At 38.3% G+C, this 12,279-nt stretch overlaps 1 protein-coding gene across 3 annotated transcripts in view; it reads left to right on the top strand.

Moving 5' to 3' along the window:
- Positions 1-12,279, top strand: part of CRLF1 (cytokine receptor like factor 1) — an 88,764-nt gene that overhangs the window by 41,581 nt on the left and 34,904 nt on the right. For all 3 annotated transcript variants that reach the window (XM_069964500.1, XM_069964501.1, XM_069964502.1), the window contains exon 2: positions 11,901-12,179. In XM_069964500.1, the coding sequence (XP_069820601.1) occupies positions 11,901-12,179 (279 nt within the window). The remainder of the gene's footprint in view (positions 1-11,900; positions 12,180-12,279) is intronic.

Below are 12,279 nucleotides of genomic sequence, written 5' to 3'. Positions count from 1 at the left end.
GTTGCCTCCCCACACTTTTCTAACCCTTTTAGAAAAGAAATGCAACATGATCCTTTGGCTTTTGCCCTCCTTTACTGATGTGGTTGTAATTGGGACAGGATCCCAAAACACACAGAAAAGGAAAGAAGGACTAGTGAAAGCTGTAGATTTTATATTGTTGTTCAAATGATGTATATGGTTTAAAGGTACCTGGACTCAAAAATTAGGGGATCGACTAAACAATGCAATATATTTTCATATTTCTTTTTGGCCTATTTTAAATGATGTATTTCAATATTAGGGTCAGAAAAAAGCTAATAACAACTGGTCATGAGAGGATGAAAAGAATGTCTGGCCTTCAATGGGCAGTTGGATGAATTTGCTGCATATTTACATTGTAGATTCCGCACGGCAATTCCATAACAAATTGCAATGCAACACGTGTAAATGGGGTGTTGTACATGCAATCCACATGTAGCCGGATAACAAACATGCTACAGATTAGAAAATGGTTTCATTTCATTTCAATTTCTTCTGCGAGGTTTCTTTCAAAACTGCTCCATCACAGGAAATTTTATAAGGGGTGGGGGTACATTCTTTTTGCCCACTTCTGGAATGATTTTATGAAACCATAGAGGTCTGTGCACATAGAACATATTATTTTTGTAGAAATTGCCTTTTACAGCATGCAAATATATTATAACACCAACAGATGGCAGGCTAAACTGCAAAATAATGTGGAATATTTATTGAACTATATGGACGTTTAATGAAAGAAAATAGATGGAAGGTGAAGAACTTAGAATTGTAATCTTCACTTGTTAAGTAAATAAAAGAGGAACAGCTATTGAAGGGAAATGCTTCAATGAGTAAACAGCAGCATATATTTATATTAAGTCACATGCAGATTATGTAGCCTGGTCATTGCTTCCTTATTATGTATTTTCCATTTTCTTTATTTAACAGTACACATATTATTGATATTCTGAATACATATTTCAACATCTTATAAACTTATTAGAACATTCTTTAAGACCAAAAAGGTTTTCCCACAATTCCCTGTTGGGCGCTCAGTGCCCAACATTCCTTATAACTGCACTGCAGCAGTTTCTATAGAGCTTTGGTCAAGTGTGCCACTATGGGGCAAATGGAGAAAGGTGAGTATAGCATGAATTCAGTAAGAAACGCCAGTCATGGGGCAGCAATCATACATTTGATCAGTGATAAATAATATTTCCAATTAAACCCCTTCAACACATATTATTCATTTAATTTAGAGACCACAAGTTTGACTTGGTAAACCTTAATCTTTTTTTCTCTTTTATAATTTTTATTTAGGATGGCAGGTCATGAATCTGCTAATATTGTGTGGGTAAGGTCAGAGAGGGGAAGGGAAAGGAAACAGGAAGGGAAAATATTCGTTTAACCACATTTAGGCTGGGTTTACACTACGTATATTTCAGTCAGTATTGTGGTCCCCATATTGCAACCAAAACCAGGAGTGGATTAAAAACACAGAAAGGATCTGTTCACACAATGTTGAAATTGAGTGGATGGCCGCCATTTAATGGCAAATATTTGCTGTTATTTTAAAACAACGGCTGTTATATTGAAATAATGTCAATTATTTACTGTTATATGGCGGCCATCCACTCAATTTCAACATTGTGTGGACAGAGCCTTTCTGTGTTTTTAATCCACTCCTGGTTTTGATTGCAATATGAGGACCACAATACTGACTGAAATAAACGTAGTGTGAACCCAGCCTGTCATAGTGCGTTTACACAGACAGATTTATCTGACAGATCTTTGAAGCCAAAGCCAGGAACAGACTATAAACAGGGATCAGGTCAAAAGGAAAGACTGGGATCTATCCTCTTTTCAAATCCATTCCTTGCTTTAGCTTCCAAAATCTGTCAGATAAATCTTTCTGTGTAAACGCACCCTTAGATAAAACAATTATTACTTTAATAATAATGACTTTTCCTAGAGTTTTCTAGTACCAATGACTTTATCAGGTAAATTGAATGTACAACTCAATATATTTACATCTTCAAAGCTCTCTCGACCACTCCATACAGAATTATAGGGTCCTGTTTTACTGTAAGTGGCAAGAAGTGCAGTGGGATTACAATGGGCTTGTAAAAAGACAAATTTGGTTATCTCTAAAACACCATTCACACTAGCCAGGGGCAATTTGCTAAGGCTGAAATTGCGAACACACAAAAACACACAAAAAAGCAACAGCTCGCTGCTAATGGCAAGGCCTCATGCCTGGGATGGACCTACACTGTACTTTGGCCTCTCCATGGCATATAATAAGCCTATGCTCTGGGGATACAGGATCAATCTAATGCTGTGTTTACACAGAGCAATAATTCGCCAAATTGAAGGATTAATGATGTGTTTTTATAACAATCAACGTTTAGACGGAACAATATATCATTTGGAAAAATCGTTATTGTGATTATTTTAAGATCGCTTAAGCCCATCTCACACATAGGGTGAATTGGTGAAAGACTGTTCACACGACGCGATCTGCGAATTTTTAGTGAACGACCATAGATGATTTGAGAACATGTGGAAAGATGAAAATGAACGATTTCTCGCTCGTTGCTTGATCGTCCAAATGAGATCATTATCGTGAAAATTTGTTCACACTACGTAAAAAGCACGGCCGTTGTTGCCATCGGCAACCTGGGTGGGATGGGTGGAGTGCATGACCAAGTAGAGAGTAGAAACTGGCTCTGAAGCGAAAAGAATATGGAAAGGTAATGTACGAACTTTATTATTTTCTTTACACATTCATCAGCCATGGGCTGCACATCGGTATTACTTGTAGCGATGCACGTCCGGCGGCCAATGGTTTTAGATCAGGACCAAAAGACACAATCAGCCGATGATCATCATCATCTGCTGATCGTTGTCTTTATTACACGGAGTGATGATCTGCCAAATTGGCCTGATTCGGCAGATTATCGCTCCATGTAATAGGGCACAATGGATGGAGCTGCATGTTTTGTACATGCAATTTTTCAGATTTCAGTGTAATTTCAGATAATTCTGATAGGGAACAGAATTAAGTATTACATTGGATCCGTAACACAGTTTTATTGATATAAGACTGTGCTATACTTGGTGCCCTGTTCCAGACTAGCCAAAAAGGAAAGTGAATGACACCTACATCAGTGACTACCTATGATCTAATTGCATTATGATTCAGTACACTGAAGCATAAGCTCAGGAGAAATCAGTTTACCCAATTCTACTTAGAAATGACCATTATAACAAACGTTTACCTTAAAGCGTAACTGTCATTTCAGGGTCATTTTTCTGAAGACATTAAATATCAACAGTACAAGTGATTTTAAGAAACTCTGTAATAGGTTTTATGTACTAAAAGAGTTTCCTTCTGGACTGAAAAAGCAATCTCCCAGCCTCCCCCCTCACATCAGATGAAGCAGGATTTCTGTGTCCATTATGTGGCTATGGAGAGGGGAGGGGCTGTTAGGAGTGACTGAGCACGGAGGATTTCTGCACAGCACAACACCCTGCAATCTTCTCTCAGTAAGTTCATAGATAAGCACTGACCTTTCTGACACCTGAATTTAGCGTTTTAGGTGCCCATAGAGTCTACAAACAGCTGACCTTCATGTCACCTCTTCCTGCTCCCTCATCTCCCTCGGCCCCTCCCCCCTTCATAGGCTTACAATGGAGAGAGCAGAACCCGTCTTCACTGGCTTCTGTGTAATGAAGACGTGTTTGCCTGACAATGCACAGATAAGAAGTCAGGGGGGGGGGGGAGGCTGGGATATTGCTTCTTCAGTACAGAAGGAGGCTTTTTTGGCTGATGAAACCTATTACAGAGTTTCTTAAAATCGCTTATACTACTGATTTCTGCAAAAAAAAAAAAAAAAAACATGACGCTTTAATATTGAAATCTACTGCCCCCCCCCCCCCTTAGGTCTACCAGTAGATCATAGTTCTCTATTTTGCTTTTCAAAGCAGATATCAAAGAAAAGGCCATCTCCTTAATAATTTATATTTGCAGCTATACAGGATGGGACTGTGAATTTTTTTATTCTGTTTGCCCCATGAAATATTGTTATATTTATATATATATATATATATATATATATATATTCATCCAGATCTGTTCATTTTATGTTTTCTGGTGCCTCAGATTTTCTCAGCTGCCCACCATCCTGTTTTATCCTCCATTAATAGCTTGCTTTGATTTCTTTTCTCATTTAACACTCATTATGTTGCTGTCAGTGGAGACAAAATTAAAAAGCAGTTAAGTCAGTGCTAATGAGTGTAATTACAATAAACACTTCCATATTATGGTCCACACCGGTCTAATGACCTAGGCTAACAGCTTCCTAGGGATCTAGGAATTTGGAACTGGAACATGCAGTACACTTATGTTATACTGGCATGAATTAGCATAATTATAGGATACCTAAAACACAACCTTCATTAGACTAGTTTTAAAAAAACACAGTACACACTAATGAAGAGACACCCAGTAAGCCCTCAAATGGACCAACATTATCCCTAAAAGAAAATATGTATGGGTATGCTACTATTAACTATTAAGGGCAAAAAGAAGGGAATAGGTAAGAAGATAACCGTAACTAGGAACTAAATTTATCACCTGATTTAAAGAGTACTTGTCATTAAAAAGAAAAAACTTTTGACACGTCATTAGGCAGGTTAAAGGGGTTATCTAGTGCTACAAAGACATGGCCACTTTCTTTCAGAGATAACACGACTCTTGTCACTAGTTCAGGTGCGGTTTGCAATTAAGCTCCATTCACTTCAATGGAACTGCGCAGCAAAACCCCACCCAAGCTGGAGACAAGAGTGGGGCTGTCTCTGGAAGAAAGTGGCTGTGTTTTTGTAGCGCTGGATAACGCCTTTAAGTTATGTATCACAGCTGGTCACACTGCAGAGTCCCTCTGTAATCAGGAAATATAGCCAGGGAGAAACCGTGGCAACCACGACATAAACTCCCCGGCCGCTCGCTAATTCCGACAATGTAGCCTCATAGACTTACAATGTCGGAATCAGGAGATATTGCCCAGGAGTGGATTGCATGACTGCTGTACTCTCCCCCTGTCTATATATATTAATTGAAGTGGATCTTAGCAGACTCACTGTGATCAATAACTTTTGATATTCATAATGACATGTCAAAATTTACTTTTATTAACAGAGAATTTTTAATTATATTTTGCCTTCTTGTGACCTGACAATCTTCCGTATATCTATAAGCCACTGTTTTGATATGCACTTTGAGAGCAACCTTTCTTCGAAACCTGTTTCTGTGTTACCATTATACAGAGGGGTCCAAAAGTAGGTAGACAGTGTGTGTAATAGGGTTATAAAGGGGGAAATTCATCAAACATGGTGTAAACTAAAACTGGTATAATGAGAACATGCATTAACATTAGAGCAACAACTAAATGAGCCTGGTGTCAATGTTTGGGGTGGTATTTCAAGTTTTGGTGTTTTAGGACCAATATTTTTTGATGGAATAGTCACAGGAGATTCAGTAAGTATCTCGAAATTCTAATGAATCAAGTTGTTCACCATGGGGCCCCTCCATATTATTCAAGAGTAGCCTGCGAGTATCTTGATAAAACTGCAGTACCGGCCGGGATGATCTTTTCTGAAACCGAACGTTCCGTGAACCGTCCGGGTCACGGAACGGCTGGTCTCTTATGCCATGTGAACATGGCCTTAGTAAGTGTACTCACTGCACCTGTGTACCTCAGAGATAAAATCAGACTCCTCTCCAGGCTGTGCTGCCCTGCTCTGTGGTGTTTCTGTCCATAAGATGGCTGACATGGAGGAACATGTGACCATTGTCCACCACTGAGCCTGTATATGCCTATGGAGGACCAAAGGGGTGGTGCATGGTCAAATGCTCCTCCATGTCAGCCACCTTATGGACAGAAACACCACACAGCAGGGCAGCTCTGCCTGGAGGAGGGGAGTCTGATATTATATCTATGAGGTACACAGGGAGCTGCTGTCAGTATATACATTGAGTACACTGACTAATACTATACGCTGAGCAATTTTACTATAAAGTGGCCAACCCCTTTAATGAATGTTGCCTCCATGTGACAGCATCTGATGGCACAATTTTCCAAGAGGAAAAAACAACCTCTGTATATTGTGTATGACATAAAATGCTTCAACAAATTTTGTGTGGAGCTGAAATATGGCAATATTAATGATGCCTTGAAAAACACATCTAGGCTTCCAGTTTGCTTTGGGTCATTTTCATAATTCTGATCATGGTAAGTACATTTGGGTAAGAGATTAGGTCCTTGGCAGAACCTAAGTTGTGGCATATGGCGTTGCCTCATTTCTGTAACTATTGGGGGTTGCCTCTAGGAAACAGGATCCAAATCTAGGTGATACATTCTCTTCTCTAAATATGACAAGAATGACAAAATGATCAGTTTATTTAGCATAGTTACATATGAAAATTCACTTACATATACTTTATAAGATGACCATTGCATGTTTGCTTTAAGTGTAGAGTTTATTATTAGTGGTGAGGTAGAATAACGTAATGGCATGATGTAAATCATTGGCTTGCTTTCCTTTTTACATTTTTGGCCAGTTTTTCATGTTCAATTTCCATGAGAAACCACAATATGACCACATTGGAACCACATCCCTACATTCCTCAGCTCAAAACTGTTTCTTCTGTGAAATGCTGAATTATTCTTTTAAGAATGTGGATACAGCCTAATTTTCGGTAAGACTGGACTATACAATGTGGTATAAGCATTGTAGATGAAAACATGCTTACATGGACAATACAGGTAATTTGTATTATCCAATTAAATCACTGGACTTTCTGTACTGGACATTTTGTATAGAGCTTCACTGTGGCCAACAAATGTTTAGTGGCTTATTTTGGCAAACTGACAGTACGGTATACCAACATATACTGTAGCAATAGCAGGTGGTTGAACTTTTTAATGCCTTAAGAAAACTGTATATACTTAAATGGATACAACTTGGGGATTTTAGGACTAGATTAGGCCAATGGAATTAATAGATGAAGTGCAAGTATGCTGCAGGGTATGTTGGAATACAAATCTGCTGGTTTGTTGACATATACCATAAAACATGCTTTGGAAAAGATGTAAAGGTGCCCTCAAAAATACCCTTATAAAATACAATACCATACCTTATTTAATTGTAAGCATCCTTATGGTTCTTATTATCCGTAAAACCAGGCAGCTACATATGCACAGTGCACAGTAAATGACGGACAGATACAGAGGAAGAGAGGGCCCTGCCCATAAAGGCTTACAGTCCACAAGGGAGGGAAACAATAGGTGAGGGAGACAGCTGGTCATCTGTGAGCAGTTAAGTCAGCAGCTGTTTGTGGTGCAACACAGTGGCAGCTGAGTTATTGTAGGTTATTGGCTTTCCTGAATGATGAGAGAAAAAGAAGGAGGATGAAGCCAAAACTGAGAAAGGTGGCATCTGGACCAGAAAGGTAGATTTGAGTGTCATCACCTTAAAATTGAAGCCATTGGATTCTATGATTTGTCCTAGGCCATAAGTGTATACATTAGGAGAGAAGAGTAGAGGTTTTACAACAAAGCCTTGGGGAACTCCAAAAATCTAAAGGGTTTGGTGAGTAGGTGTATGAATGGGAGGCACTTAATGTACGGTTTGTGAAGGGTAAGTAGCTCCAGGAGAGGGCCAAACTTGTGACACAGAGGGATAAGAGAGTTTAAAGCTGGATGGAGTGATTTACTGTGGAAAAGGCAGATAGGTCCAGGACAGGAAGCAAGAGTGTTGGCGTGAGGTTTTGGTGATTAACATGTCATTGGCCACTTTGGTTAGGGAAGTTTCAGTAGAGTGTGGGGATAGAAACCAAATAAAGACTATGTTAGTACACAGTAAAAAAAAAATCAAAATCAAAATACAATTGGAAGTTAAAGAAAATAAAACAGTGTGAACAGTTTTAAAAAATATTCCCTTATTTTGCATGTTCATTATTTGGGCAGTCATCAGTTACGCCCTTATTCTATCCGGAGTGTGCACTGCAATTTTCTTGACTTCAATCGAGTGCATCATTATTATATTGAAAATATCGGAGGCCAGGACGGGTGAAACACCCAACACATGCATATGATACACACAATTCACATTGTCACTCATCTCCTACCCCATCTCTATACTTTTATATTCTTTCTGTATCTGAAATATAACCATTCTATACAATCTCTAGATAGTAACCATTGTGTGGTGTTAAAGTCTCCTGATGATCCCAGGGACATATCTGGGTGAAACGCGTAGAGACTTGGATTGAGATAGAGATATATATTCATTACTATCCTTTTTTGTAGCCTGGTCCTATTTATATTCATTCGGGTAATCCCACCCATAGTTAACCAGTCTATTAGAGGGTCAACACCCCAGATTTGTTGCTAAGTGCCTATTTCATGTATGTAGAACACAATTGTTCATATACCTTTTACTTTTAATGCATATTTAATAAAAGTTAGATTTAATACGTGATTCTGGGTTATTGTTTGGAATTTGCACGTATTTGGACCCTCTTTATTGCACGCCAATATAGGTGGTGCTTCTGTTATTTTTTTTTTTACTTTTTAAACTGAAAGGACCTATAGCAAATGTGTGTGATTCTTACTTCCCTCCACCAACAAAGAGTGACTGACAGGTTTTCAAGAATATTTGTAGGAAGAACGAGGCCTCTGAATGGGTGGAATAAACAGTACTCATAGGCTTTTTCTATGAGTCTCAGTTTTCAAACAACTTTTTTAACTTACTATCAAAAAATAGAAAACTATATTCCCTTCTTCCCAGCACCTCCCTGTATATCCTATGCTGGCCACAGACTAGGAGACTTGGAAGCATGATTATTTTTATTTTTAACATGTACAAAATAATTGAACAGGAAAGCTCAGACTGACAGTCAAAAATATCTCATTTCTAAATCAATAGATTTTTACTGGCAGGAACCTGTCAACATAGGATGTCGACATATAGGGTATAGTGGAGAGTCATATACACATACTTCACATACTTCAATTCTGGTGACTACAAACAGGTTTTTTCCCACAACATACAAAAGGTTTTACTTTACTTATTTTTGACTCAAAAATATGATTTGCTACATTTTTGAGTCCGAATAAAAACTTGTGTAGGTGCAGGAAATGACCTGAACGTAATCATTACCTGACATTAAAGTAAATGGGGCCTGTGGCTTTCAATACAGGTATATGCAGGCATCTGATTTTGATAGTTTGCGGATGTACATGTGCAATTGAGGGACGTACTGTAGTAGTGTGAATAAGCCCTCACTTTTAAATCTAATTGTAGCTACTATGTGTTACAATTGAAATTTACAAGGTTTATTTTTTTTTTATAGCTAATACGTATGAAATCCAGCGACCTGGGTGTTCTAATAGCTGCTAGTAAAACAGAACTGATAACAACAAATAATTAAGTACATGATTCTTTTCCTGTCTCAATTGTCATGGGTGTCATTTAAAAGCTGCAGAACAGATGGTTGTGCATTGCAATTTAACAGCATTATGCCTGTTTTCCCAATGAAGGGTACTTTCCATATCCCAAAATTATATTTTTTAATTGCATCCTTGCTTATCAGGTTAGTTTTTTTTTATAGGTCTGAAAAAGTTGAAGTCTACCTGTATTAGAATGTGGTCTTTGTACATTGTATGATTTTAATAATTGATTGTGTCATCATTTAAAGTGTAAGGCCTATTTTGTTTTATTTTTGTAAAATCTTAGAGAGTTTTTCACCTTCAATGCTTTAATCTTGATTAATTACTTACAGAAAACTAATACTAATCTTTTACCTTTTACTATTTTATTTATTAATATTTTAACAAGTAGAGTAGTACTTCCAAATGACTAGCACATACTGTACAATTTGAATGCAATCATGTATGACAATGAAGCCTAGAGATACACCTTCCCATATTACTTTGATATTTCCCTAACATATTTGTGAAACAGCACTAAAGGGGGAGATTTATCAAAGGGTGTAAAATATAGACTGTATAAACAGCCAATAGCAACCAATCACAGCTCAGCTTTTAGCTCTGGTAACATGCAAGAGGAGTGAGCTGTGATTGGTTGCTGTGGGCAGTTTAAATCAGTGTATATTTTACACCCATTCATAAATCTGGGACTAAATGTTCTTTGCTACAAATTGCTAATATATGCAAACCAACATTTTTGTAGCCTTGTCCTGTTAAGGATTTGGTACAATACACCTCCAAGGACATGTGTAGTTAAGGTGGGAGGGAGCTACATTCATCTGTAAAACTGGCTATATCCTAAAGATTTTGCCTGATTTGGACTATTTTATTCCAACTACTAGCACCTTTTCATGACATGAACAAGAGTTACAGATGCCAAGGGAAGACAGAAACATGTCTAAGGGTAGCTTCACACATACCATATCACAGTGTAAAATGATTTCACATTGCAAGTTCCACAGCGAAATCCGCTGTAAAACTTGCAATGTGAAATCAGCTGTAATAAAATGTGTGAAGGCAACCTTAAAGTGGATTTTTCATCTTGGAATTTTTTCCAGTTCTTGTGCAGTCATTGATAGATCTTCCTAACATCAGTGAAGGCCTAGACTAGCAGTGGTAGGCAGTGTATACCAATGTAGGATGTTATTGAGTGTACAGAATGACTGTATGAGATGCACTGACAGGATGAGGGATCAAAGGGGTGGTCCTTCAGCAGTGATGAACAGGTACATTAGGAAGTAACCAATGGGAATAAATCACATTATATAGTAATTTTTTTAGCATTCATAGAAAAATTACCAACATCTTTAATTGTATTTAATAATCTATACAGACATAAAAATATGGAGTGTCTGGGGTTGAAGAGCCCCCCAAGCTGGGCCCCAAGACACTTTAAAGATGTTATCATATGTTGCTGCTCTCTGGAAGGGATGGTAAGGCGTGGTGCACCCGAATGGCAAATAAGTCTATAGAGTCAGGGTTTGCAGTAAACTGCATGTTTCTTTATTGAAGAAATTGGTGCAAAACAATACAATGAGCTGGCTTCTCCAGTCTCTGACCTGTAGCAGAAGAAGTTTTTTTGTGTAAGGCAAAGGCCTTAGCTAGCAGTCCTCTTCTAGGTCTCTGCAAGCTTCTGCTCTGGCCAAAGGGCTGGTGACCCAGGGTCTGTAGAGTCAGCGTCTTCTTCTCTCTCTTCTGTGTGGTCTACCAGAGTTTTTTCACTTCTCTAGTCTAGATCTGCAGAACACTAGACTACTGACTTACTCTTCCTTTTATACTGTTTGTGAGAAAACTAGAACCTTCTAGTAGGCAGGGTGGAGTGGAGAAGCACAGCATTAACAGATACAATGTTTCAACTTTAGTCTGCCATAGACTTGTATTGGGTTTCCATACAGGTCTATGGGAATGACACAGTAGTTTTTTTTTTCTAGACAAAAACAACACGGAAAAGGTCAACATGTCTGTTTTTTCTCTCCAAAAACTCAGCTCTGCACACTATCTTCCAGCAACAGGGGAAAACTACCAGCTTTTAAGTCTCTTGTGTCATAGTTTGGCTTTATATTAACCCCTTCAGAGTATGGTGCAGGTACAGTCCAATTACAGTGAACATAACAAATACACATTACAGTGCAAGTTAACCCTTGAAAGTACAATAAAGTGATAGTATATATCCGCAAATGTCCATATTTAAAGGTACGCTTACTCCTAGGCACTACAAATATACACTTAAATAGATGCACATACATATAAAAACAAAGATCTCCTTAGCCCCATGCATGCTATCTCTAGTTCCCTAAAATGTCCCTAATATTCTGTTGTGTAACATGTTTATTCACCTTCCTTCTGCAGATCCCGCTGTAATAACCCCACAAGACCCAACCTTAATGATAGGATCATCACTAACCGCATCTTGCTTAGTGGACTCTGACTTAAACCTGAAGGCAGAGGATCTGTTCTGGACCCTTAATGGGAGAAGGCTCCCAGCAGAGCTGTATAAGATACTGAACAGCACAGCCTTGAGTGTGGCCTTGAATACCCTGAATGGATCCAAGCAGCAGTCAGGAGATAACCTGGTGTGTCACAGCAAAGACGGGAGAATCCTGGCGGGCTCATGTCTATATGTTGGATGTATGTCTTTGATTCTCAGGCTTAGAAAATATAGGAATGCTAAACTAGATAAATGGCTAATGTGAAGCCTCGATGTACAGCTACCTGGTTTGATCTTTTA

Source organism: Dendropsophus ebraccatus, chromosome 3, assembly GCF_027789765.1.
Source record: "Dendropsophus ebraccatus isolate aDenEbr1 chromosome 3, aDenEbr1.pat, whole genome shotgun sequence".
Classification (NCBI taxonomy): domain Eukaryota; kingdom Metazoa; phylum Chordata; class Amphibia; order Anura; family Hylidae; genus Dendropsophus; species Dendropsophus ebraccatus.
This window is presented reverse-complemented; position numbering and strand designations above follow the sequence as displayed.